This window comes from Heterodontus francisci, chromosome 20 (assembly GCF_036365525.1).
Source record: "Heterodontus francisci isolate sHetFra1 chromosome 20, sHetFra1.hap1, whole genome shotgun sequence".
NCBI lineage: Eukaryota > Metazoa > Chordata > Chondrichthyes > Heterodontiformes > Heterodontidae > Heterodontus > Heterodontus francisci.
Window position 1 is genome coordinate 85,365,598 of NC_090390.1, and position 24,237 is coordinate 85,389,834.

The 24,237-nt window shown below is 44.8% G+C and overlaps 1 protein-coding gene across 4 annotated transcripts in view; it reads right to left on the reverse strand.

Annotated features, from left to right (window-relative positions):
* Positions 1-24,237, reverse strand: part of armh3 (armadillo like helical domain containing 3) — a 197,374-nt gene that overhangs the window by 28,322 nt on the left and 144,815 nt on the right. For all 4 annotated transcript variants that reach the window (XR_010977082.1, XR_010977080.1, XM_068053169.1 and 1 more), the window contains one exon: positions 22,795-22,873. Coding sequence is in view for 2 of the 4 variants with exons in the window: in XM_068053169.1 (XP_067909270.1) it covers positions 22,795-22,873 (79 nt within the window). In the remaining 2 variants the exon portion in view is untranslated. The remainder of the gene's footprint in view (positions 1-22,794; positions 22,874-24,237) is intronic.

The following is a 24,237-nucleotide window of genomic DNA, read 5'->3' on the forward strand; positions in this document are numbered from 1 at the left end:
AGTAGAGATACAGGTTAGTAGAGCAGTGGCATTAGCTACGATTTCTCTAGCAAAGGGTCAACTCAGACAGGGTTGGCTGAATCACCTCCTTCACTGCTATATACGTCCATGGCTCGGTTTCTGCTGCTGCCCTAATAGCTCCTTCAGTGATCCAATGCCAAATTTTATTTGACAATGTTCCTGTGAAGCACCTTGCAAAGTTCTCCTATATTAAGGGTGCTATATAAATCCAGGTTGTTGTTGCCCAGGCTAACATTCCTCTATTAACCAATGGCACCAAAGCAGAATTATTGGGTCATTCATCTGATTTATTGTTCGTGAGATCTTGCTACATTTGCCTATAGCACAACAGCAACTGTACTCAAAAATAAAAGTACTTCATTGCCCATCTAGTGTCTTTTGACGTCCTGGGTGTTGTATATGAGGTATGCTGCCACCTTAATTAGTCTAGCTTAGAGAGATACTTCAGTCTGGGGTAGTTAAAACATTGATATTTATTATATTAGAACTATATATATCTTCACACCAGTCTGTGTGACTCCACCAAAGCCACGCTGCATCATATTTCGAGTCAAGATCTCTTGCATCATTATGATAGGAGGTATTCTTTACATTCTCTCAAGATTAACCCTTTCAGACTCTTATACTGCATCTCCCAAGTCTTTATCCAAATATATATTGACATACATTCACTTTTTATTTATCTACATACTGCCCCATTCCCCAAGGCTCTGACTTCATACGAACATACGAATTAGGAGCAGGAGTAGGCCACTCAGCCCTTCGAGCCTGCTCTGCCATTCAATAAGTGCATGGCTGAACTGATTAATAAAAGCAAAATACTGCAGATGTTGGAAATCTGACATAAAAACAAGAAATGCTGGAAATACTCAGCAAGTCTGGCAGTATCCGTGGAGAGAGAAGGAGAGTTAATGTTTCAGATCAGTGACCCTTCTTCAGAAGTGACAAATATTAGAAATGTAAAAGATTTTAAGCAAGTAAAGCGGGGTGCGGGCGGGGGTGGGGGGTGAGGGCAAGAGATAACAAAAGAGAAAGTGTTGATAGGACAAGGTCACAAAGAATAACTGACCAGAGCAATTTGGTAAATTGGATCCAAAATTGGCCTAGTGGCAGGAGGAAGAGAGTGATGGTTGTTTTTGCGAGAGGAAGCCTGTACCGCAGGGATCGGTGCTGGGATCGTTGCTGTTTGTAGTGTACATTAATGATTTAGACATGAATACAGGAGGTATGATAAGTAAGTTCGCAGATGACACAAAAATTGGTGCTGTCGTAAATAGTGAGGAGGAAAGCCTTAGATTACAGGACGATATAGATGGGCTGGTAAAATGGGCGGAGCTGTGGCAAATGGAATTTAATCCTGAGAAGTGTGAGGTGATGCATTTTGGGAGGACTAACAAGGCATGGGAATATACAATGGATGGTAGGACCCTAGGAAGTACAGAAGGTCAGAGGGACCTTGGTGTACTTGTTCATAGATCACTGAAGGCAGCAGCACAGGTAGATACGGTAGATAGGAAGGCATATGGGATACTTGCCTTTATTAGACAAGGCATAGAATATAAGAGCAGGGAGGTTATGATGGAGCTATATAAAACGCTAGTTAGGCCACAGTTGGAGCACTGTGTACAGTTCTGGGCACCACACTTTAGGAAGGATGTGATTGCACTGGAGAGGGTGCAGAGGAGATTCACCGGGATGTTGCCTGGGCTGGAGCATTTCAGCTCTGAAGACGGACAGAAAAGGCTAAGGTTGTTTTGCTTAGAGCAGAGAAGGCTGAGGGGGAGATATGATTGAAGTATACAAAATTATGAGGGGCATTGATAGGGTAGATAGGAAGAGACTTTTTCCCTTAGTGGAGGGTTCAATAACCAGGGGGCATAGATTTAAAGTAAGGGGCAGGAGGTTTACAGGGGATTTGAAGAAAACATTTTTCACCCAGAGGGTGGTTGGAATCTGGAACACACTGCCTGAAGGGGTGGTAGAAGCAGGAACCATCACAACATTTAAGTATTTAGATGTGCACTTGAAACGCCATACAGGCCAAGTGCTGGAAAATGGGATTAGGATAGGTGCTTGACGGCTGGCACGGACACGATGGGCCGAAGGGCCTGTTTCTGTGCTGTATAACTATGACTAAAGGCAAACGGTATGTTAATGGTGTGCTGAAAGACAAAGCGTTAGTACAGAGAGGGTGTGAATAGACTGTAAAGCACAAAGCACACCAAGCACAAACATTAAAAAAAAATTTTAAAAACAGAAACAGTGGGTAGGCACAGTAGAACCAAACTAAACACACTAAAAAACCTAAAATGAAATAAACAAACAAAAAAGAAAAAAAGAAAAAACAACAACATAAAAAGGGCGGGGGCCAGTCATGCTCTGAAATTATTGAACTCAATGTTCAGTCCGGTTAGCTGTAGCATGCCTCATTGGTAAATGAGGTGCTGTTCCTCGAGCTTGCGTTGATGTTCGTTGGAACACTGAGGCAATCCCAGGACAGAGATGTGAGCAGCATGACAGCGGGGGGGGCGCTGTTGAAATGGCTAGCAACCGGAAGCTCGGGGTCATGCTTACAGACTGAGCGGAGATGTTCCGCAAAACGGTCACCCAATCTGCGTTTGGTCAACCCAATGTAGAGGAGACCACAATGTGAGCAGCGAATACAGTATACTACATTGAAAGGAGTACAAGTAAATCTCTGCCTCACCTGAAAGGAGTGTTTGGGGTCTTGGATAGTGAGGAAAGAGGTAAATGGGCAGGTATTACACGTCCTGTGATTGCCGGGGAACGTGCCGTGGGAAGGGGACGAGGTGGTGGGGGTAATGGAGGAATGGACGAGGGTGTCGCAGAGGGAACGATACCTTCGGATTACTCCACATTTCCACCTACCCCCAATACCTTTCACCCCCTTGTTTATCAAGAATCTAACTACCTCTGCCTTAAAAATATACTAATACTCTGCTTCCACTGCCTTTTCAGGAAGAGAATTCCAAAGACTCACGACCCGCAGAGAGAAAAAAATTTCTCCTAATCTCTGTCTTAAACGGGTGACCCCTTATTTTCAAATAGTGATCCCTAGTTCTAGATTCTCCCACAAGGGGAAACATCCTTTCCACATCCACCCTGTTACGACCCCTCAGGATCTTATATGTTTCAATCAAGTCGCCTCTTACGCTTCTAAATTCTAGCAGATACAAGCCTAGCCTGTCCAATCTTTCCTCATAAGACAATCCATCCATTCCAGTATAATAAAAGCAAAATACTGCGGATGCTGGAAATCTGAAACAAAAACAAGAAATGCTGGAATCACTCAGCAAGTCTGGCAGCATCTGTGGAAAGAGAAGCAGAGTTAACGTTTCGGGTCAGTGACCCTTCTTCGGAACTAGTATTGGACTAGTAAACCTTCTCTGTATTGCTTCCAAAGCATTTACGCCCCTCCTTAAATAAGGAGACCAGTACTGTACACAGTACTCCAGATATGGTCTCGCCAATGCCCTGTATAGCTGACGCATAACCTCCCTACTTTTGTATTCAATTCCCCTCTCAATAAACGATAACATTCTATTAGCTTTCCTAATTACATGTTGTACCTGCATACTAACTTGTTGTGATTCATGCACTAGGACACCCAGAACCCTCTGCATCTCAGAGCTCTGCAATCTCTCACCATTCAGATAATATGCTTCTTTTTTATTCTTCCTGCCAAAGTGGACAATTAAACACTTTCCTACATTCTACTCCATTTGTCAGATCTTTGCCCAGTCACTTAACCTATCTATATCCCTTTATCTCCTCTTCACAAGTTACTTTGCTACCTACCTTTGTGTCATCAGCAAATTTAGCAACCAAACCTTCGGTCCCTTCATCTAAGTAATTTATATAAATTGTAAAAAGTTGAGGGCCCAGCACAGATCCCTGTGACACACTACTCGTTACATCTTGTCAACCAGAAAATGACCCATTTATGCCTACTCTCTCTTTCCTGTTAGCTAGCCAATCTTCTATCCATGCCGATATGTTACCCCCTACACCATGAGCTTTTATTTTCTGCAATAACCTTTGATGTGGCACCTTATCAAATGTCTTCTAGAAATCTAAGTACAATACATCCACCGGTTCCCCTTTATCCACAGCACATGTAACTCCCTCAAAGAACTCCAATAAATTGGTTAAACATAAGTTCCCTTCCACAAAACCATGTTGAGTCTGCCTGATTACCTTGAATTTTTCTAAATGCCCTGTTATACCATCTTTAATAATAGCTTCTAACATTTTCCCTAAGACTGATGTTAAGCTAACTGGCCTGTAGTTTCCTGCTTTCTGTCTCCCTCCCTTTTTGAATAAAGGAGTTACATTCACTATTTTCCAATCTAGCAGAATCTTCCTGGAATCCAGGGAATTTTTGAAAATTAAAACTTATGCATCAACTATCTCACTAGCCACTTCTTTTAACACCCTAGCATGAAGTTCATCAGGACCCGGGGACTTGCCAGCCTGCAGCTCCAACAATTTGTTCAGTACCACTTCCCTGGTGATTGTAATTTTCTTGAGTTCCTCCCTCCCTTCCATTTCCTGATTTGCAGCTAATACTGGGATGTTACTTGTATCCTCAATCTGTCAGGAGGTTTCACAACTCTCCCTGATCTTCTTGTCGTTAGATGTGGAAGAGATTGGTTGTCTTTCCCTGAACTCTCGTTTTGTTGACTTGGACTGCCTTCATTGAGTTTTGTACTATCCTGACTTTTCTGAATTTCCCGTTCAACATCCGATTCATCCAAATGTATGACTGATTGACTTCTTTGATATAAAGGAATAAGATTCCTTCGATTTCTCCATATCGTACCTTTTGAAGTTCTTAGTAAATAAGATCGGTGTTGATTCTCCTCTCTCTGGAGAATTACCCCTTCTCTGCTTTGGTCTCATACGCATGTCCCTGTGACAACTTTGGTAGGTTTTTGGTATGGTATCTTTCGTTATAATGATGGGTTTGTTTCTTCTGGTAAGACTTTTCTCTGTCTTGAACTCTCTGATAATCCTAGATTTGTATCCCTGGAAGTAATTTCTTAATGTAAAATTGGAAGTTGCATCCTAAATTTTCTTCCCATTAACATTTCGGGTGGTGCTAATCCGCATAACAATGGAGCAGTTCTGTAGTTCAGAAGTGCTGATTGGAATTCTTGATGTATCTTCAACAGTGCTTTCATTGTTCTGACTGCTCGCTCAGCTTCTTCATTAGATTGTGGATACCTAGGGGAACTTGTTATATGCACAAATCCACTGATTTCTGCAAAGTGTTTGAAGTAATCATTTGCAACTTGTGTTCCATTATTGGACACTATCTGATCAGGTATACCATGTGTTGCAAAGATTTCTTGTAATACTCGAATGACTGCTTCAGTACTGTTGTGTATACACGTTTAACCTCAATCCATCTTGAAAAGTAATCTACTATCATCAGGTAGGATTTTCCATCAAAGATGAACAGATCCATCACCAAATGTTCTCACAGTCTGGTTGGGAATTGGGTTGAAATAAAAAGTTCCCTCTGTTCCTGTTTGTGAATTACACATACGTGACAATTTGAAATAATTTCTTCTATATCCTTCGATATTCTTGGCCACCACAAGGACGCCTGAACCCGTGCTCTACATTTAGTTATGCCCATAAGACCCGGGTGTATTTTCTCCAAGATATCTACCCGGATTCTGGAATCACCAATCTCTCATCATGTACAAGCAAATCATCCACTATGGCAAAGTGTCTTCTGTGCTCCAGGAAGTTTTTCATTTTCTTACCACTGTATCGCAATATTGCTTGCAATATTGGCGGACATAGATGCATTCTTCATTTTGCACTGCGCCAGACGAATATGTTGGATCGAAATAGGTAGTAGAAACTCGCTAATAGCTCTTGTCTTTTGTGACAGTTAAAACAAAATCTTCCAAACGGAGTAATGAAGGTTGTCAATAACCATGACTTTTTATCTAATGGAACTTGCCAAAAGCCACTGTGCATGTCAAGCTTCGTGAAGACAGTACGTTTGGATAACTGTACCAAACCTTCGCCCACTAAGGACATCGGATGGACTTCTCCTGCCACAGCCTTATTAAGTTAAGTCTACACAAATGCGAAGATCACCGTTAGGTTTAGGAACTGGAACCATTCCCGAACACCACTCTGTAGATTCAGTAACAGGAGAAATGACTCCCATCCTGGTCATGTCTTCTAATTGATGTTGGACTTCATAAGTGGGTATGGTATCTTCCTAGCCGTGAAAAGACATACTGATTTAGCATCTTTCCGTAATGTAATACTATATTCGGTCTTCGGTCCCCCTGGACCAGTAAATAATTTTGGGAATTCCTCTTGGAAGGGACTCCCGGACTCTTGTTGTTTAACTTCTTCCACTTTCTTTATAACAGGAAGGTCAAATACAAGCTCTTCTACTTGACAGAGAGAATTCCTGATTCTTCTGAACATAGTGTTTCTAACATTTGCATTCCCCTGTACTGGAGTGTTGCCTGTAGCTTCGCCTTTACTTCGAGTTCAACCCGTCCCAGGCCATGCAACTGAGTTTCTGCTGGTTGCAGAAAATGTGTTGATAACAACGTCTCTTTGTCTGATAAGACTGTTACACTCGCTCCAGCACAGAGTTTAAAATTAGTGATATGTCCATTGTCATATATATCTGCAGACCAAAATGCCTGATTAGGATCATTGGTCTCACCAAGGAAGTATATTGGTTGCTCTTCTGAAAAAAGTTGTTTAACTTTGTTAACCACTCTAGTCTTGAATGATTTTTTTTTTTGCACCTGTGGGAGTAGATATTCATTTTACCAAAATGCCCTGTTTTCTTACAGTGGAAACATCTTGCTTTGTTTGCAGGACACTGTTAACACCTGTGGGTACTTTTGGCTCCACATCGCTAGCAGGGTTTTATGGCATCCTTTGCTTCCCCCCACCGCTCCACCTCCTCCCTCACCCCGTACATTTTTTTTCTGGAGCCACTTTCACAGCCCTCTGTTAAGGAACTGTAATGTTGCGAGAGATTTCCTGAACCAAGGTCTTTCTTCACCTCCCAGGATTGATCTGTTGTTCTTCCAGACCTCTGCTTGTCTCATCAGCTGAATAGCTTTGTCCAGGGTGAGGTCTTCTTTGGACTGTAATAAATCTGATGGGGACTCATCAGCAATGCTTACTACAATGAGCTCTTATCAATTCTGCTTTAAGGTCTCCTTATTCACATCTCTCTGCAAGCCTGTATCTGTCATTGACGAAAGCATCAACAGTTTCGCCTGGTTTCTGGACCCTTCTGCTGAAATTTGCTCTTTCTAAAATCTTATTGCTCAAGTTGAAATAAGAATCAAAAGCTTTTAAAACTTCTTCGAACTTGGCAGATGTTTTATTAATACCTTGTCTTGCAATAACATCTGCTATAGCCCCAATAGAATATAATATAAAGTGTGAACTTGTTCTGCTTCAGACTGACTGTCCAATTTGGAAGCTATTCTGTATCTGAGAAACCATTTTTGCCAGAGTGACCAATTTTGGGTTCGATTTGGTCCAATTCTCTCGGGAATTGAGAATTTAAGCTCCATTGCTTCAATTAGTTTTACTTTCACTTTCGTGTTCTTCCCTCCAGTATTGGAAGCTTCCTGTGCTTTTTCAGCTTCGCGCTGATTCCCACGATGGCTATGTCAGCCTTCAAAACCTCTAGACTAGGATTACTTCCCTCCCTACGTTAAACTCCGTTTTATAGCGTTACTGCTACACTTCTTTAACTTTCATCTCATACAGAATCCAGTATTTGCAGCCTCATTGCTTACTGTGTTTTCTTTCCTCTGGCCACCACGTGTAATGGCGCCGACCTAAGATCAGCCCTCACTATGGACTTTCCCGGTGTTGCCCAGTTCTGTTATGGACGGATTTTTTAATCCTCTTTCAGGTTGCTCACCAGATCCTCGAACTTTGTTTGGTGCATTGACTTGAAGCCTGTGCTCGCTGGACCGGATTTCTACCACCGATTCCCTGACGCTCCGTGTCTGGAGCTTTTTTACAGCCTCTTCTCGAGCCTTGCAGTTTTGGCTCCTTTTTCAGGCCTAACTTCTTCCAAATTCTTCTTTTGGGTGTAGCAAGGTAAGAACCTCCATTGGTCTCGATCTCACTGCTGATCACCATATTGTATGTTTGTTTGGTACACTACCACCATAATTAGTCTAGCTCAGAGAGATACTTCAGTTTGGGGTTATTAGAACATTGATATTTAAATTAGAACTATATACATCTTCACACTAGTCTGTGTGACTCCACCAAAGCCACGCCGCATCTAGCTTCAAATCTCTTTCACATGTGATCTCATACATCATGGGAGGAGGCATTCTGTACACTCTCTCAAGATTAACCCTTTCAGACCTTTATACCACACTGGGGATGGAAAGGTGCTAAATTAATGCAAGATCTTTCTTCTTTCTCATGTTTCAGGCAAGGGCCCTTCAACTGGACCAATCTAAGGAAGGGCCTCACTCAGAACATTAACTTGCCTAACCAAGTCTGTTGGACCTGCCGCCTGCGTCAGGATCTTGGGCAGTAACTGGAAATCCTCGTTGATCGATCATTCGCCCCTTTACTGGAGGAGGGGCCAAGAGGAAGGAAGTGATTGTATTTTCACCCCTTTTAGGATCACCCCTCCTCTGGGTCACAGGTCAGCAGCTGGCCTGCTTCTGAGTCTCAGGTCAATGTACATCGTAAGTAACTTCTGGAAGCATACATCTCTACCAGCAATATGTCAATATGGCAGAGCATAGATGAGTCAATGCAGGAGCGTTGGCTGCTGGAGAAATGCAGAAATCACGGGTTTTGCACACACGGCCGTTGTTTTATCAGCATCACTGGTTAGTGTGCGCTCGAGTATGTGAGAGGGGTAGTTACCCCTCCTTTCCCTGCAAGAAAAACTACCAGCTCTTGTAGCTCAGGCGGCGACCAGAAACTCTGCGTGCAAATGAAGGGTTAATTGGCAGCATCAAACCACAACAACAATCTGCATTTAACTGGAGAATTAGGAGAGAATGCCAAAGCTTAGGGCCCAGGCATCCGAAGGCACGGCTGCCAATGGTGGAGTAATGAAATCTGGGATGCGCAAGAGGCCAGAACTGGAGGAGTGCAGAGATCTCGGAGGGTTGAAGGGCTGGAGGAAGTTACAGGGAAAGGCTGGGGTGAGGCCACGGAGACATTTGAAGTTAAGAATGAGATTTTTAAAATCAAGGCATTGGTGGACCAGGAGCCAATGTAGATCAGAAGCACAGGAGGTGATGGGTGAATTGGACTTAGTGTGATTAGTGGGATGTAGGACGACACGTAAGAAGGAAATTCGGAGGGCGAACAGAGGTCATGAGATTTCCCTGGCAGATAAGATAAAAGAGATTCCTAAAAGATGCTATAAGTATATTAAGAATAAAAGGGTAGCTAGGGAGAGAGTAGGTCCCCTTAAGGATCAGTGTGGCAATCTATGTGTGGAGCCACAGGAAATGGGTGAGGTCTTAAATGAATATTTCTCATCAGTATTTACCGTGGAGAAGGTCATGGAAGCTAGTGAGTTCAAGGGAGGGAACACCGATATCCTGGAGCATATCAACATTACAAAGGAGGAGGTATTGGAGGTTTTGAAGTGCATTAAGGTGGATAAATTTCCAGGGCCTGACCAGGTGTATCCTAGGATGCTATGGGAAGCAAGGGAGGAGATTGCTGGGGCCCTGGCAGAGATTTTTGTATCATCGTTAGCCACGGGTCAGGTACCAGAAGACTAGAGGATAGCTAATGTTGTGCCTTTATTTAAGAAGGGCAGCAGGGATAAGCCAGGGAACTACAGGCCGGTGAGCCTTACATCAGTGGTAGGAAAGTTATTGGAAGGGATTCTGAGAGACAGGGTTTATATGCATTTGGAAAGGCATGGTCTGATTAGGGATAGTCAGCATGGCTTTGTGCGTGGGAAATCATGTCTCACGAATTTGATTGAGTTTTTCGAGGAGGTGACCAAGAGGATTGACGAGGACAGGGTGATGGACGTTGTCTACACGGACTTTAGCAAGGCCTTTGACAAGGTCCTGCATGGTAGGCTGGTCCAGAAGGTTCGAACACATGGGATCCAGGGTGAGCTAGCCAATTGGATACAAAATTGGCTTGGTGATAGGAGGCAGAGGGTGGTAGTGGAGGGTTGTTTTTCAGATTGGAGGCCGGTGACCAGTGGTGTGCCGCAGGGATCGCTGCTGGGCCATCTGTTGTTTGTCGTATATATTAATGACTTGGATGTGAATGTAGGGGGCATGATTAGTAAGTTTGCAGATGACACCAAAATTGGTGGTATAGTGGACAGTGAAGAAGGTTGTCTAAGGTTACAACAGGATATAGATAAACTGGGAAAGTGGGCAAGGGATTGGCAAATGGAATTTAACGCAGACAAGTGCAAAGTGATGCATTTTGGGAAGTTAAACCAGGGCAGGACATATACAGTGAATGGCAGGGCCCTGGGGAGTGTTGTTGAGCAAAGAGACCTTGGGGTGCAAGTACATAGTTCCCTGAAAGTGGCAACACAGGTAGACAGGGTGGTGAAAAAGGCGTATGGCATACTTGCCTTCATCGGCCAAGGCATTGAGTACAAGAGTTGGGACGTCATGTTACAGTTGTACATAACGTTGGTTAGGCTGCATTTGGAGTACTGTGTGCAGTTCTGGTCGCCGCACTACAGGAAAGATGTGATTAAGCTAGAGAGGGTGCAGAAAAGATTCACAAGGATGCTGCTCGGTTTGGAGGGCTTGAGTTATAAAGAGAGATTGGATAGGCTGGGTCTATTTTCCCTGGAGCGAAGGAGGCTAAGAGGGGACATGATAGAGGTATATAAAATTATGAGAAGCATAGATAGGGTAGATAGCCAGAGTCTGTTTCCCATGGTAGGGGTGAGTAAAACTAGAGGGCATAGATTTAAGGTGAGAGGGAGGAGGTTTAAAGGGGATCAAAGAGGTAAATTTTTCACACAAAGAATAGTGGGTATCTGGACAGGTACTTGAATGAGCAAGGCATAGAGGGATATGGAATTAATGCAGGCAGGTAGGATTAGTATAGACAGGCATTATGGTCGGCATGGACGCGGTGGGCGGAAAGGCCTGTTTCTATGCTGTATGACTCTATGAGTAGGGATATAGGCAAAGTTTGCCAGCAAGCTGGATGAACAGAATGCCTAAACGAAAAACAAATTTGTTTACATGATTTTAGACCCACAGTTGTGTGTTATAATCGATCTTTTACAGAAATGAATGTCCAGCACCAGTCTGGGTACACCTGAACCTAGTGGATTAAAACTGCTCCTAATGCTATGTGAGAGCATTAATACCAGGTCAGGCAGTCTTTACTGACTCCTGCAGAATCCAGCAGATTTATCACTCCCCAAGCACAAGGATAACTTCAGACTTTGATTCTAACGCATTAATTATGTCAGTTTAACACGAGGTGTGAGGAATTCATCACAGTTTCTACAGTGTTCATATATAATCCTGGCCTTAAAAGGAAGTAATAAAAGTAGATTTGAAAGACAGTTTAAAAGGTATCATCTAAATGTATGAATTTAATCTATAAATTATCAGAATTTAAGTTAGGTTTGTTTAAATGTTTCAATTGTGAAAATTAATGGCCACTCTTTCCTTTAATTAATTCTCTTCCCTACTCTACTGCAACGGTTTCTCTTCCTGCTCCAGCACGGTTAACTTGGCTCTCTCCTATTTCTCACCTACATTATGTCCTTCAGTGACATCATCTGAATAAATTCCACCAGTTGCCATATTTGCACTGACAACACCCAGCTCTACCTCAACCGTCTCTCTACATCCCTCCACTGTCTCTAAATTATCAGAATGCTTGTACGACATGAACAGAAATTTCTTCCAACTAAATATCGGGAAGACCAAAACCACTGTGTTTGGTCACAGCCACAAACTCCGTCCCCGAGCCGATTCCATCCATCATCTACCACCTTCCCTCCACCACCGACGCACAGTGGCAGCATGTACCGTCTACAAGATGCACTGCAGCAACTCTCCAAGGCTCCTTAGACAGCAACTTCCAAACCCGCGATCTCTACCACCTTGAACGACAAGGGTAGCAGATGCATGGGAACATCACCACCTGCAAGTTCCCGTCCAAGTCACACACCATCCTGACTTGGAACTATATCGCCGTTCCCTCACTGCCGCTGGGTCAAAATCCTGGAACTCCCTCCCTAACAGCACTGTGGGTATACCTACAATGCATGGACTGAAGCGGTTCAAGAAGGCAGCTCACCACCACCTTCTCAAGGCAATTAGGGACGGGCAACAAATGCTGGCATAGCCAGAGATGGCTGCATCCTGTGCAAGAATAAACAAAACACTCGCACCAAGTCACGTTCACCCATCACTCCTGTGCTTGCAAACCTAAACTGGCTCCTGGTCAAGTAACTCCTCAATTTTAAAATTCTCATCCCTGTTTTCAAATCCTTCCATGACCTCACTCCTCACTAACTCTGTAATCTCCTCCAACCCCACAATCCTCCGAGATATCTGTGCTCCTTTAATTCTCGCAGCCAGTTTCCCCAATTTTAATGGCTCAGCTATTGGTGGCTGTCTCTACAGATGTCAAGGCCCTAAGCTCTGGAATTCCCTCCCTAAACCTCGCTGCCTCTCTTTCATCCTTTAAGACGCTCCCTAAAACCTACCTCTTTAACTAAGCTTTTGGTCACTGTTCCTGTATCTCCCTATGTGGCCCGGTGTTAAGATTTGTTTGATAATGCTCCTATGAAACACCCAGGATATTTTACTATCTATAAGGCACTATACAAGTTGTTGTTGATGACCTTTCCGGCTGAGTACAGTCCCGGGGGCACCCGTCGTCTGCCAGTATAAGAAGAAATAGGAGCAGGGGTAGCCCATGTGGCTCCCCCTAGCCTACTCTGCCATTCAGTAAGATCATGGCTCAACTCCACTTTTCCACCTGATTTCCACATCCCTCGATTCCCTTACTGTCCAAAAATCTATCGATGTCAGTCATGAATATACTCAACTTACCTGAATGCCCACTGTATGCAAAACAGTGCCTCTGGTCACCTTCTTATCTCCCCTCTGGTTCTTTTGTTAATTACCTTAAATCTCTGTCCTCTGGGTATTGCCAGGGGAAACAATTTGGAATCCCAGTGAGACAAAGGCAGGGTAAAAAAAACATTAATTCCAGCATAGCTGCAGGATACTGTCTCAGGGTCCTGCTGCTTTAAGCAGAGCACAAAGCACAGCCTCGGGTCCGGCCAATAAACTAAGACAGCAACCCATTTCAATTGCTGGATCTTAGAATTAATGGAGAGAATGCATCGGTTCCAAGTTATGGCAAGGTGTTACGAAACTGAGTGTAAGGTCCTTGCTGTCCCCCTTCAAACTGCCAATCAATGGCACTCACTCAGCTGATTCTTGACAAAAATGAAACTTATGATCCAGTAACTTTCTGCTACAGCAAATCGTTGCTCTTCTGAATCTTCCTGGCTCAATCATAGTCACTTAGGGCACAGAGGGAGGCCATTCACCCCAATGAGTCCATTCCGGTTCATCACGGAGCTATGCAATCAGTCCCACTCTCTGGCTTGATCCCCATAGCCCTGCAAGTCTATTTCTCTCAGGTGGCCGTCCAACTTTCTCCTGTACTCATTGATCGTCTTCGCTTCCACCACCCTTGCGGGCAGCGAGTTCCAGGTCATTACGACCTACTGCGTAAAAAGTGCTTCCTCATATTTCCTCTGCATCTCATGCCCAAAACTTTCAATCTGTGTTGCCTAGTCCTTGTACCATTTGCTAATGGGAACTGTTTTTCCTTGTCTAACCTATCTAAGCCTGTCATAATCTTGTACATGCCTCTCAAATCTCCCCTCAATCTCCTTTGTTCTAAGGAAAACAAACCCAGCTTTTCCAACCTAAACTAAAATCCTACATCCCTGGAATCATTTTGGCAAATCTCTTCTGTCCCCAGCTGGTAGCTCTCTTGTCTCTGGGTCAGAAGTTTGTGGGTCCAAGCCCCAATCCAGAATCTTGAACCCATAATCGCAGCTGACACTCCAGTGCAGTACTGAATGAGTAAACCGAGATCCCACGCTCTCGCAGGTGGATATAAAACATCCCACGGTCCTATTCTAAGAGGAGTAGGGGAGTTCTCCCCAGTGTCCTGGACAATACTCATCCCTTAATGAACTTCATTAAAAAAAGAACGAGTGATCTGGTCATTGCTGTTTGTGGGAGCTGGCTGGGCGCAAGTTGGCTGCAATGTTTCCTATGTTACAACAGTGAGCACACTTCAACAGTATTTCATTGGCTATAAGCATTTTGGGACATCCTGAGATTGTGAAAGGGGCTACAAAAATACAAGTTCTTTCTTTCTTTCCTCCCTTGCTTTTTCTGCTCCCTGCATTTTACATTCAAACCATCGCACCAGCTCCAACTCGTTCCCAGGATCTCAAATCGATGGAACTCTTCACGTCCCCCAAGCCTTTCTTCCTACAATCTACAGGCTTTCAAAACCGAAATTTGGGCTCTTCTATTTCCTCACTGATCTCATCTTCTGCCCCAGTGCTTGTCCTGCACCATGGACCTTCGCCCTGCCCTTTGCTGAATCAGTGAAGACGTTTCTGCCCCTCCTCCAATGCCTCCTGGAGTAAATGCACATTGCCCCTTCAGCATTTCCCAATATAAATAAAACGAATTAACTGTCAAGGTTCTTTTGCCCAGCTGCAGTTTCAGTCACTGATACTGCTCTGTCAATTTAACACACTAGAATCAGACTGATTGTTTTTAAAGTGTAACGCCGCTGTCACAGCCAAGACCTCGTGGGTCAAGCCATTACTGGAGAGACATGTTTCCATAGCAACAGAGCCTTATATAAAAATAGAGGTTAATAAATAAAGCACAAATGATAAAAATCTGAACCAAAGATTGAGAACACAGCCAGCCTTGGACACACGCGACAACCTCTCTTAATCTCCAGCATTGGAGGAAGAAACCATGAATGCAAAGAGTCCAAAAATAGATCAGAGAAGAGTGAAAAGTGGCTGGGGAGAATCATAGCAGCATACTTTGTACAGAATCCATTCTCGAGTACAGAAGAGTGATCTAACAGACATTAAAGATGATTAAAGGAGTTGATAGGATAGAGAGAACTATTTCCTCTGGTGGGGCAGTCCAGAACAAGGGAGCAGACCTTTAAAATCAGAGCCAGGCCGTTCAGGAGTGATGTCAGGAAGCAATTCTTCACACAAAGCGGGAGTGAAAATCTGGAACACTCTCCCCCAAAAAGCTGTTGAGTCTGGGGGTCAATTGGAAATTTCAAAACTGAGGATGAGAGTAATAAAGGTTATGGAACCAAGGCAGGGAGATGGTGTTAAAATACAGATCAGCCATGATCTAATTCAATGGTGGAACAGGCTGTCAAGAGGCTGAGTGGCCACGGCTTGTTCCCATCTTCCACCCCACATACTTCTCCATGCGTCCTCACCCCACTGGATCAGTGAAGTCGTTCACTATTGAAGGAGCCTGTGAGTGATCTCAACCAAGCAACTTCAGCTAGTTTCCCTTAAAGTGAAACATCAGAGCTGCATGAGCTCCTGAATGATTTATCCTCAGAGGTAGAAGTAATTTTTTTTTGAAAAGGAACACAGCTAAAGGGAAAGAATATTCTACACAATGCTTTCTCTCTCGCTATTTTTTATTCCTTTGGTTAAAGTGCTCGTGCTCCCTTAGTTAAACTGGTTGCCATGACATTTTTCCGTTGCTAGACACTGTGGGTATAGGATGTGCTGAATGCTCATAAACGGACAAGTACTAAGGCAGCTTTCCTTTATTTACCCAGGCTCTGACGGGGTGATATTTCAGTTGGTGCACTTTCCCTCAAATTCCTGGCATGCACTGAATCAGTGAAGACGTTTCTGCCCCTCCTCCAATGTCTCCTGGAGTAAATGCACGTTGCCCCTTCAGCATTAAGACACGTGGCGTCAGCTGTGGATCAGTGTGCAGCACATTCGCCCCTGAGCCACAAGGTTGTGGGTTCGAGCCCCACACCAGAGCCTTGAGCACAAATATCCCAGGTTGACACTTCTGATGCAGTGCTGAGGGAGTGCTGCACTGTCAGAGATGCTGTCCTTCAGATGAGACTTTAAAACGAGGCCCCATCTGCTCATTCAGCTGGGCATAAAAGATCCCCGGTCATTATTACGAAGTAGTCAATATTCACCCCTCAAGAAACATCACTAAAACATCTGGTCATTATCTCATTGCCATTTGTGGGAGCTTGCTGTGCACAAATTGGCTGCTCCATTTCCTACATTACAACAGTGACTATACTTGAAAAAGTACTTCGCTGTAAAGTGTTTTCTTCATACAGGATTGGGCTCAGCTGTGATGCCCCCCATGAATGGCTATCCTCCCAACATCCATCGTCGGGAATCATATTAAGAATGGCCAGTTGGCCCTATTTCCAGAGGGCAGGTGCAGACAGTGGTAACGTACCCCAGGAAGAATCAATGCCTCCAGGACAACAGGGGACAGAATATTAAGCAAATACATTACTGCATTAAAAACAATCGAGCAAGTGATAGGAAAGTTGAAACAGAGAATATTCAACAAAAGCCACAAGGAGTTTCGAGGACACGTTATGTGATGAAGTGCAACATCCCACAAATTTCGACGTGAACCCAGTGTAGTTTGCTGCCTGACATGACATGTCCCAGGGTGATCAACATTGCAAATCCAAGCAAAAGCAAATCACTTGCCCTGGTTTAACCTTCCCACAGTCAGTGACTGAATCAGGATAAAAATGGAAAAGGTTTACATGTTCTCCTGGAAAAGGCCAGAGGTGAACTGCTGCCAATTAAACTTCAACTTTGAATTCAAAAGGATGCCCTTTTAAAACCCACTGTTTAAAACTGAATGCCTGTTTACCCAGAGATGAAATGCTGGCAGCTTTCCCTTACACAGGTAGGACTGCTTCCACTCTCCCAGTCATCAGAACACACAGAGACTTGAACATCAAGAGGTAGTTGCGACAAGAATTTCAGTCTGCGCTGTTGCTTCTACATTCCAAATTGGGTAAACATTATCAAATATAGAAATGGATAGAAAATCGCATGTTCACATAATATAGAGCCATACAGCCATAGAATTATACAGCACAGAAACAGGCCCTTCGTTCCATCGTGTCCGGGCCGGCCATTAAAAAACTTAACTATTCTAATCCCAAAATGTTAGTACGCAGGTACAGCAAGTGATTAGGAAGGTAAATGGAATATTGTCATTTATTGCAAGGGAACTTAAGTATAAAAGTAGGGAAATGTTGCTACAGCTGTACAGGGCCTTAGTGAGACCGCATCTGGAGTACTGTGTACCATTTTGGCCTCCTTACTAGAGGGATATAATTGCATTAGAAACAGTTCAGAGAAGGTTCACTCGACTGATTCCTGGGACGAAAGGATTATCTTAGGAAGAGAGTCATAGTCATAGCGTTATACAGCACAGAAAAGAGCCCTTCGGCCCATCGTGTCCATGCTGGCCGTCAAGCACCTATTCCAATCCCATTTTTCAGCACTTGGCCTGTAGCCTTGTATGCTATGGTGTTTCAAGTGCTCATCTAAATACTTAAATGTTCTGAGGGCTCCTGCCTCTACCACCCCTTCAGACAGTGTGTTCCAGATTCCAACCACCCTCTGGGTGAAAATTTTTTCCCTCAAATCCCCTCTAAACCTCCTGCCCCTTACCTTAAATCTATGTCCCCAGGTTATTGACACCTCCTCTAAGGGAAAAAGTTTCTTCCTATCTATCCTATCAATGCCCCTCATAATTTTCAAGAAATGCTGGAAATACTCAGCAGGTCTGGCAGCATCTGTGGAGAGAGAAGCAGAGTTAATGTTTCAGGTCAGCGACCCTTCTTCAGAACTGATGAAGGGTCACTGACCTGAAACGTTAACTCTACTTCTCTCTCCACAGATGCTGCCAGACCTGCTGAGTATTTCCAGCATTTCTTGTTTTTATTTCAGATTTCCAGCATCCACTGTATTTTGCTTTTATTTACCCCTCATAATTTTGTATACTTCAATCATATCTCCCCTCAGCCTTCTCTGCTCGAAGGAGAGCAACCCCAGCCTTTTCTGTCTCTCTTCAGAGCTGAAATGCTCCAGCCCAGGCAACATCCTGGTGAATCTCCTCTGCACCCTCTCCAGTGCAATCACATCCTTCCTCTAGTGTGGTGCCCAGAACTGTACACAGTACTCTAACTGTGGCCTAACTAGCATTTTATACAGCTCCATCATAACCTCCCTGCTCTTATATTCTATGCCTCGGCTAATAAAGGCAAGGAGCCCATTTGCCTTCCAAACCAACTAATCTACTGTGCTGCTGCCTTCAGTGATATATGGGCAAGTACACCAAGGTCCCTCTGACCCTCTATACTTCCTAAGGTCCTACCATCCATTGTATATTCCCATGCCTTGTTAGTCCTCCCGAAATGCATCACCTCACACTTCTCTGGATTAAATTTCATTTACCACAGCTCTGCCCATTTTACCAGCCCACCTATATCGTCCTGTAATCTAAGGCTTTCCTCCTCACTATTTACGGCACGACCAATTTTTGTGTCATCTGTGAACTTACTTATCATACTTCCTGTATTCACGTCTAAATCATTAATGTACACTACAAACAGCAAAGGTCCCAGCACCGATTCCTGCAGTACACCACTGGTCACAGGCTTCCACTCACAAAAACAACCCTCGTCCATCACCCTTTGCCTCCTACCACTAAGCCAATTTTGGATCCAATTTACCAAATTGCCCTGGGTCCCATGGGCTCTTACCTTCTTAAGAAATCTCCCATGCTGGATCTTATCAAAAGCCTTACTGAAGTCCATGTAGACTACATCAACTGCTTTACCCTCATCTACACATCTAGCCACCACCTCGAAAAATTAAATCAAGTTAGTTAGACACGATCTGCCCCTGACAAAGCCATGCTGACTATCCCTGATTAATCCCTGCCTCTCCAAGTGGAGATTAATCCTGTCCCTCAGAATTTTTTCCAATAGTTTCTCAACCACTGATGTTAGACTCACCGGCCTGTAATTACCTGGTTTATCCCCGCTACCCTTTTTGAATAATGGTACCACATTCACTGTCCTCCAATCCTCTGGTACCTCTCCTGTGGCCAGAGAGGATCTGAAAATTTGTGTCAGAGCCCCTGCTAGCTCCTTCCTTGCCTCACATAACAGCCTGGAACACATCTCATCGGGGCCTGGGGATTCATCCACTATTAAACCCACTAAAACAGCTAATACTTCCTCCCTTTCAACGCTAATATGTTCAAGTATATCACAGTCCCCCTCCCTGATCTCGACACCTACATCGTCCTTCTCCATAGTGAACACAGATGAAAAGTAATCATTTAAAACCTCACCTATGTCCTCCGGTTCCACACACAGATTGCCACTTTGGTCCCTACTGTTTCCCTGGTTATCCTCTTGTCCTCAATATACTGATAAAACGCCTTAGGATTTTCCTTTATCTTGCCCACCAGTGTTTTTTCCTGTCCCCTCTTCGCTCTCCTAATTACTTTTTTAAGTACCCCCCTACACTCTCTATACTCCTCTCGTGCCTCCGCTGTTTTCAGCACTCTGAATCTGCCATAAGCCTCCTTTTTTTTCCTGATCCAATCCTCTATATCCCTTGACATCCAGGGTTCCCTGGACTTGTTGGTCCTACCCTTCACCTTAACGGGAACATGTTGGCTCTGAACTCTCACTATTTCCTCTTTGAATGACTCCCACTGGTCTGATGTAGACTTTCCTATAAGTAGCAGCTCCCACTACACTTTGGCCAGATCCTGTTTTATCATATTAAAATTAGCCTTCCCCCAATTCAGTACCTTTATTTCCGGTCCAGCTTTGTCCTTTTCCATAACTACCTTAAATCTTAGAGTTATGGTCACTATCCCCGAAATGCACCCCCACTGACACTTCTACCACTTGTCCAGCTTCATTCCCTCGGATTAGGTCCAGTACTGCCCCTTCTCTTGTAGGACTTTCTACGTACTGGCTCAAAAAGCGCTCGTGTATGCATTTTAAGAATTCCGCCCCCCTTAAGCCTTTTGCACTAAGACTATCACAGTTGATATTGGGGAAGTTGAAATCCCCTACTATCATTACACTATTTTTACACCTCTGAGATTTGCCTACATATCTGTTCCTCTATCTCTCCCTGACTGTTTGGAGGCCTTTAGTACACTCCCAGCCAAGTGATTGACCCTTTTTGTTTTTACGTTCTACCCATATGGCCACATTTGAGGAACCTTTGAAGACATCATCCCTCCTTACTGCAGTAATTGACTCCTTGATCAACAGTGAAACACCACCTCCTCTTTTATTCCCTCCCCTGTCACGCCTGAAGATTCTATACCCTGGAATATTGAGCTGCCAGTCCTGCCCCTCCCTCAACCATGTCTCTGTGATAGCAATAATATCATAATCCCATGTGCTAATCAATGCCCTCAATTCATCTCTCTCCACAGATGCTGCCAGACCTGCTGAGTATTTCCAGCATTTGTTGTTTTTATTTCAGATTTCCAGCATCCGCAGTATTTTGCTTTTATCCCTCAATTCATCTGCCTTACTAGTAAGACTCCTTGCATTAAAATAGATGCAATCCAGCCTTGCATTTTTCACTTGTGCCTTAACAGGTCTATATACCTGCTCTGTCTTCCAGACAGACTCAGTTTCTCTTCTGTATTTGACTGTGCATCACCCCCTACTGTACCTCCACTCTGTATCCCATTCTCCTGTCAAATTAGTTTAAACCGCCCCCCAACAGCACGAGGAAACCTCCCAGCAAGGATGTTGGTCCCATTCCGGTTCAGGTGCAACCCGTCCAACTTGTACAGGTCCCACCTTTGCCAGAAACAGACCCAGTGATTCAGGAAACTAAAGCCCTCCCTTCTGCACCATCTCCTCAGCCACGCATTCATCTGCTCTTCCTCTTATTCCTATACTTGCTAGCACATGGCACTGGGAGTAATCCAGAAATTACAACCTTTGAGGTCCAGCTTTTTAATCTGCTACCTAGCTTCCTAAATTCTTTTTGCAGGACCTCATCCCTCTTTCTACCTATGTCGTGGTACCAATATGTACCACGACCTCTGACTGTTCACCCTCTCACTACAGAATGTCCTGCAGCCGCTCAGAGACATCCTTGACCCTAGCACCAGGGAGGCAATACACCATCCTTGAGTCTCATTTGCGGCCACAGAAACGCCTATCTGCTCCCCACACAATTGAATCTCCTATCACTATGGCTCTCCCAGTCTTTTTTTACCCTCTGCTGTACAGCAGAGCCATCTGTGGTGCCACGAACTTGGCTGTTGCTGCTTTCCCTGGGAGGCCATCCCTCTGTCAACAGTATCCAAAGCGGTATATCTGTTTGAGAGGGGGATGGCCACAGGGGACTCCTGCACTACCTGCCTGCACCTACTACACCTCCTGGTGGTCACCCATCCCTTTTCTGCCTGTGCAGCCATTACCTGCAGTGTGACCACCTCACTAAACGTGCTATCCACAACATCCTCAGCATCACAGATGCTCCACAGTGAGTTCACCCGCAGCTCCAGCTGCGCAATGCAGTCAGCCAGTAGCTGCAGCTGGACACACTTCCTGCACACATGGTCGTCATGGACACTGGAAGCGTCCCCGATTTCCCACATAGCGCAGGAGGAGCATATCTGGGGGCTGAGCTCTCTTGCCATGACTTACCTTAGAGTAAGCTCCTTAGTTACTCCCTTTAATATAGAGTACTATCAAATCACACAGCACAGAAGGAAGCCATTCATCCTATTCCGTTTGCACCAACTCTCAGTTCTCCAATTAGGCCCACTCCCCCTGGGTGGGGTGGGAAGAGGGCGGAAGGAAAACGAGCAGGATAGGGGAGGGGACCGGACAGAGCTGGGAGGGTGGGGAAGAAGGGGTAGAGAGGGAAGGGGAAGGAGAAGCGACAGAGCTGGGTGGGGGGGGTGGGGGGTGGGGAGGGGAAGGGAGGGTACAGAGCTGAACGGAAGGGAAGAAGGGACACAGCTGGGGAGCTGGGGGGAGGTGCGATGGAGCTGGCGGGGGGGGGGGCGGTGGGACGGAGGGGACGTGCTGGGGAGGGGAGGAGATGGAGCAGGGAGGGAAGGGGAAAGAGAGGGGATGGAACTTTGCGGGGGGTGGAGGATACAGAGCTGTGGGGGCAGGGGACAGAGCTGGGAGGGGAGGGGAAGGAAAAGGGATGGAGCTGGGGGTGGGGGGGGAGGGACAGAGTTGGGGGCCGGATAGGACGGAGTTGGGGAAGGGTGGATTTGGGGGGGGGTGGGGGGGGGAGAAGGGCGGAGCTGAGGGAGGAGCGGGTGGGCCAGAGCTGGGGGGAGAGGATGGAGCTGGGTGGCGGGGACAGAGCTGGGGGTGGAGAGGCAGAAGTCGGCCAGGATTTCCCCTTCTGATTGCTATTCTCCAACATATGCTGCTAGGTGTGTGTGTTTGGATTTCAGATGAGGAAGGAACTGTGTTTGTCAGTGATGCCTCCTATATTCAAATAGTTGCCTGGGCTCACAAATGGGCCAAGTGAGGACTGACAGAACCAAACTGCAGCAGTTAATGGAACCTCAAGGAATGAAAGCACACTGAACCAAAAGTACATGAAGTGACAGCACGTACCTGATCTTCAGAGAGTTGTGAGATGTGATTAACTGCTGCATACGACTCTATCTTAGGGTTAAAATGGTTGATGATGGCTCTGAAACAAAAAGTGCCCATGATTCACAAAATTGTCAATTGTATAAACCCTCAATTAATCTTCAGTTTTTGAAATATGTTTTAAATTAGTTCAGATCTGTGGTGCTATTTTAAAAAACAAATACTCAAACGGGATTTTTTTTTTGCCTTTAAACATTGAAATTGCACATTGTGTAACCTCTGACTATCATATGCACAGGCTTATAAGACACTCATGTATTATACAACACCCTGCATTTTAATAAAAAAACAAGAAAATAACATTTACCACACACGTACAAGATTCACTCACCAATCATCACAACATCACTTCTACATTACAACAATGACTACACTTCAAAAGTACTTCATTGGCTGTGAAGAGGTTTGGGACAATGAACAGCAGCAAGCGAGAGGGGGGTGGGGGAGGGGAGAGCGTGAGGCCCATGATACTGGACAAGTAAAGAAAAACACAACAGTGAGCTCAAAATTTAAAAAAAAGTAAAACTTACATTTCTATAGCGCCATTCACCAACTCAAGACATCCCAAAGTGCTTTACAGCCAATGAAGCAATTTTGAAGTGTAGTCACTGTCGTAATGTAGGAAACATGGCAGCCAATTTGTGCACAGCAAGCTCCCACAAACAGCAATGTAATAATGACCAGATAATCTGTTTTAGTAATGTTGGTTGAGGGATAAATATTGGCCAGGACACTGGGGAGAACTCCCCTGCTCTTCTTCGAAAAGTGCCATGGGCTCTTGCACATGCACCTGAGAGGGCAGACAGGGCCTCGGTTTAACATTTTAACATCTGATCTGAAAGACGGTACCTCTGGCAGTTCAGTGCTCCCTCAGTACAGTAACTGGGAATATCAGCCTGAATTTTCTGCTCAAGTCCTGGAGTGGGACATGACTCGGGGCAAAAGAGTGCTACCCACTGAGCCACAGCTGATGAGAAGGTGTGACCAGGCCAGAAACAGGGGAGGGCAGAGTGCTCCTCAGGGTATCTTCTATAAGGTGCCTCCCTCCCCACACACACTACTTTCAAAACCTCAGACTGCCCTAAATCTCTAGACTTACATGCAAGCATATATAGTAAGCCTTCTTTAAATTTATTTTGTACATCACTATTCAGGACTGTCTCACCATTGCTATTCAACGGCATCAACTAACCCTCTTTGCTGATGACTGCACTCTACGTTTGTCAATGTCCTGCATACCCTCAGCACTCAACTGTCAGTTCTCTCTCAGTGCACTGGCTGAATCACTGTGGGCAGGCATAATTTCGTTGGCATCTAATAGGGGGAAGAACTGAGCACACTGCAAAGCTGCTAAGCTAACCTCTGCGCCTGCTACACCAACAAGCCCGTCAGCTACACAGTGCG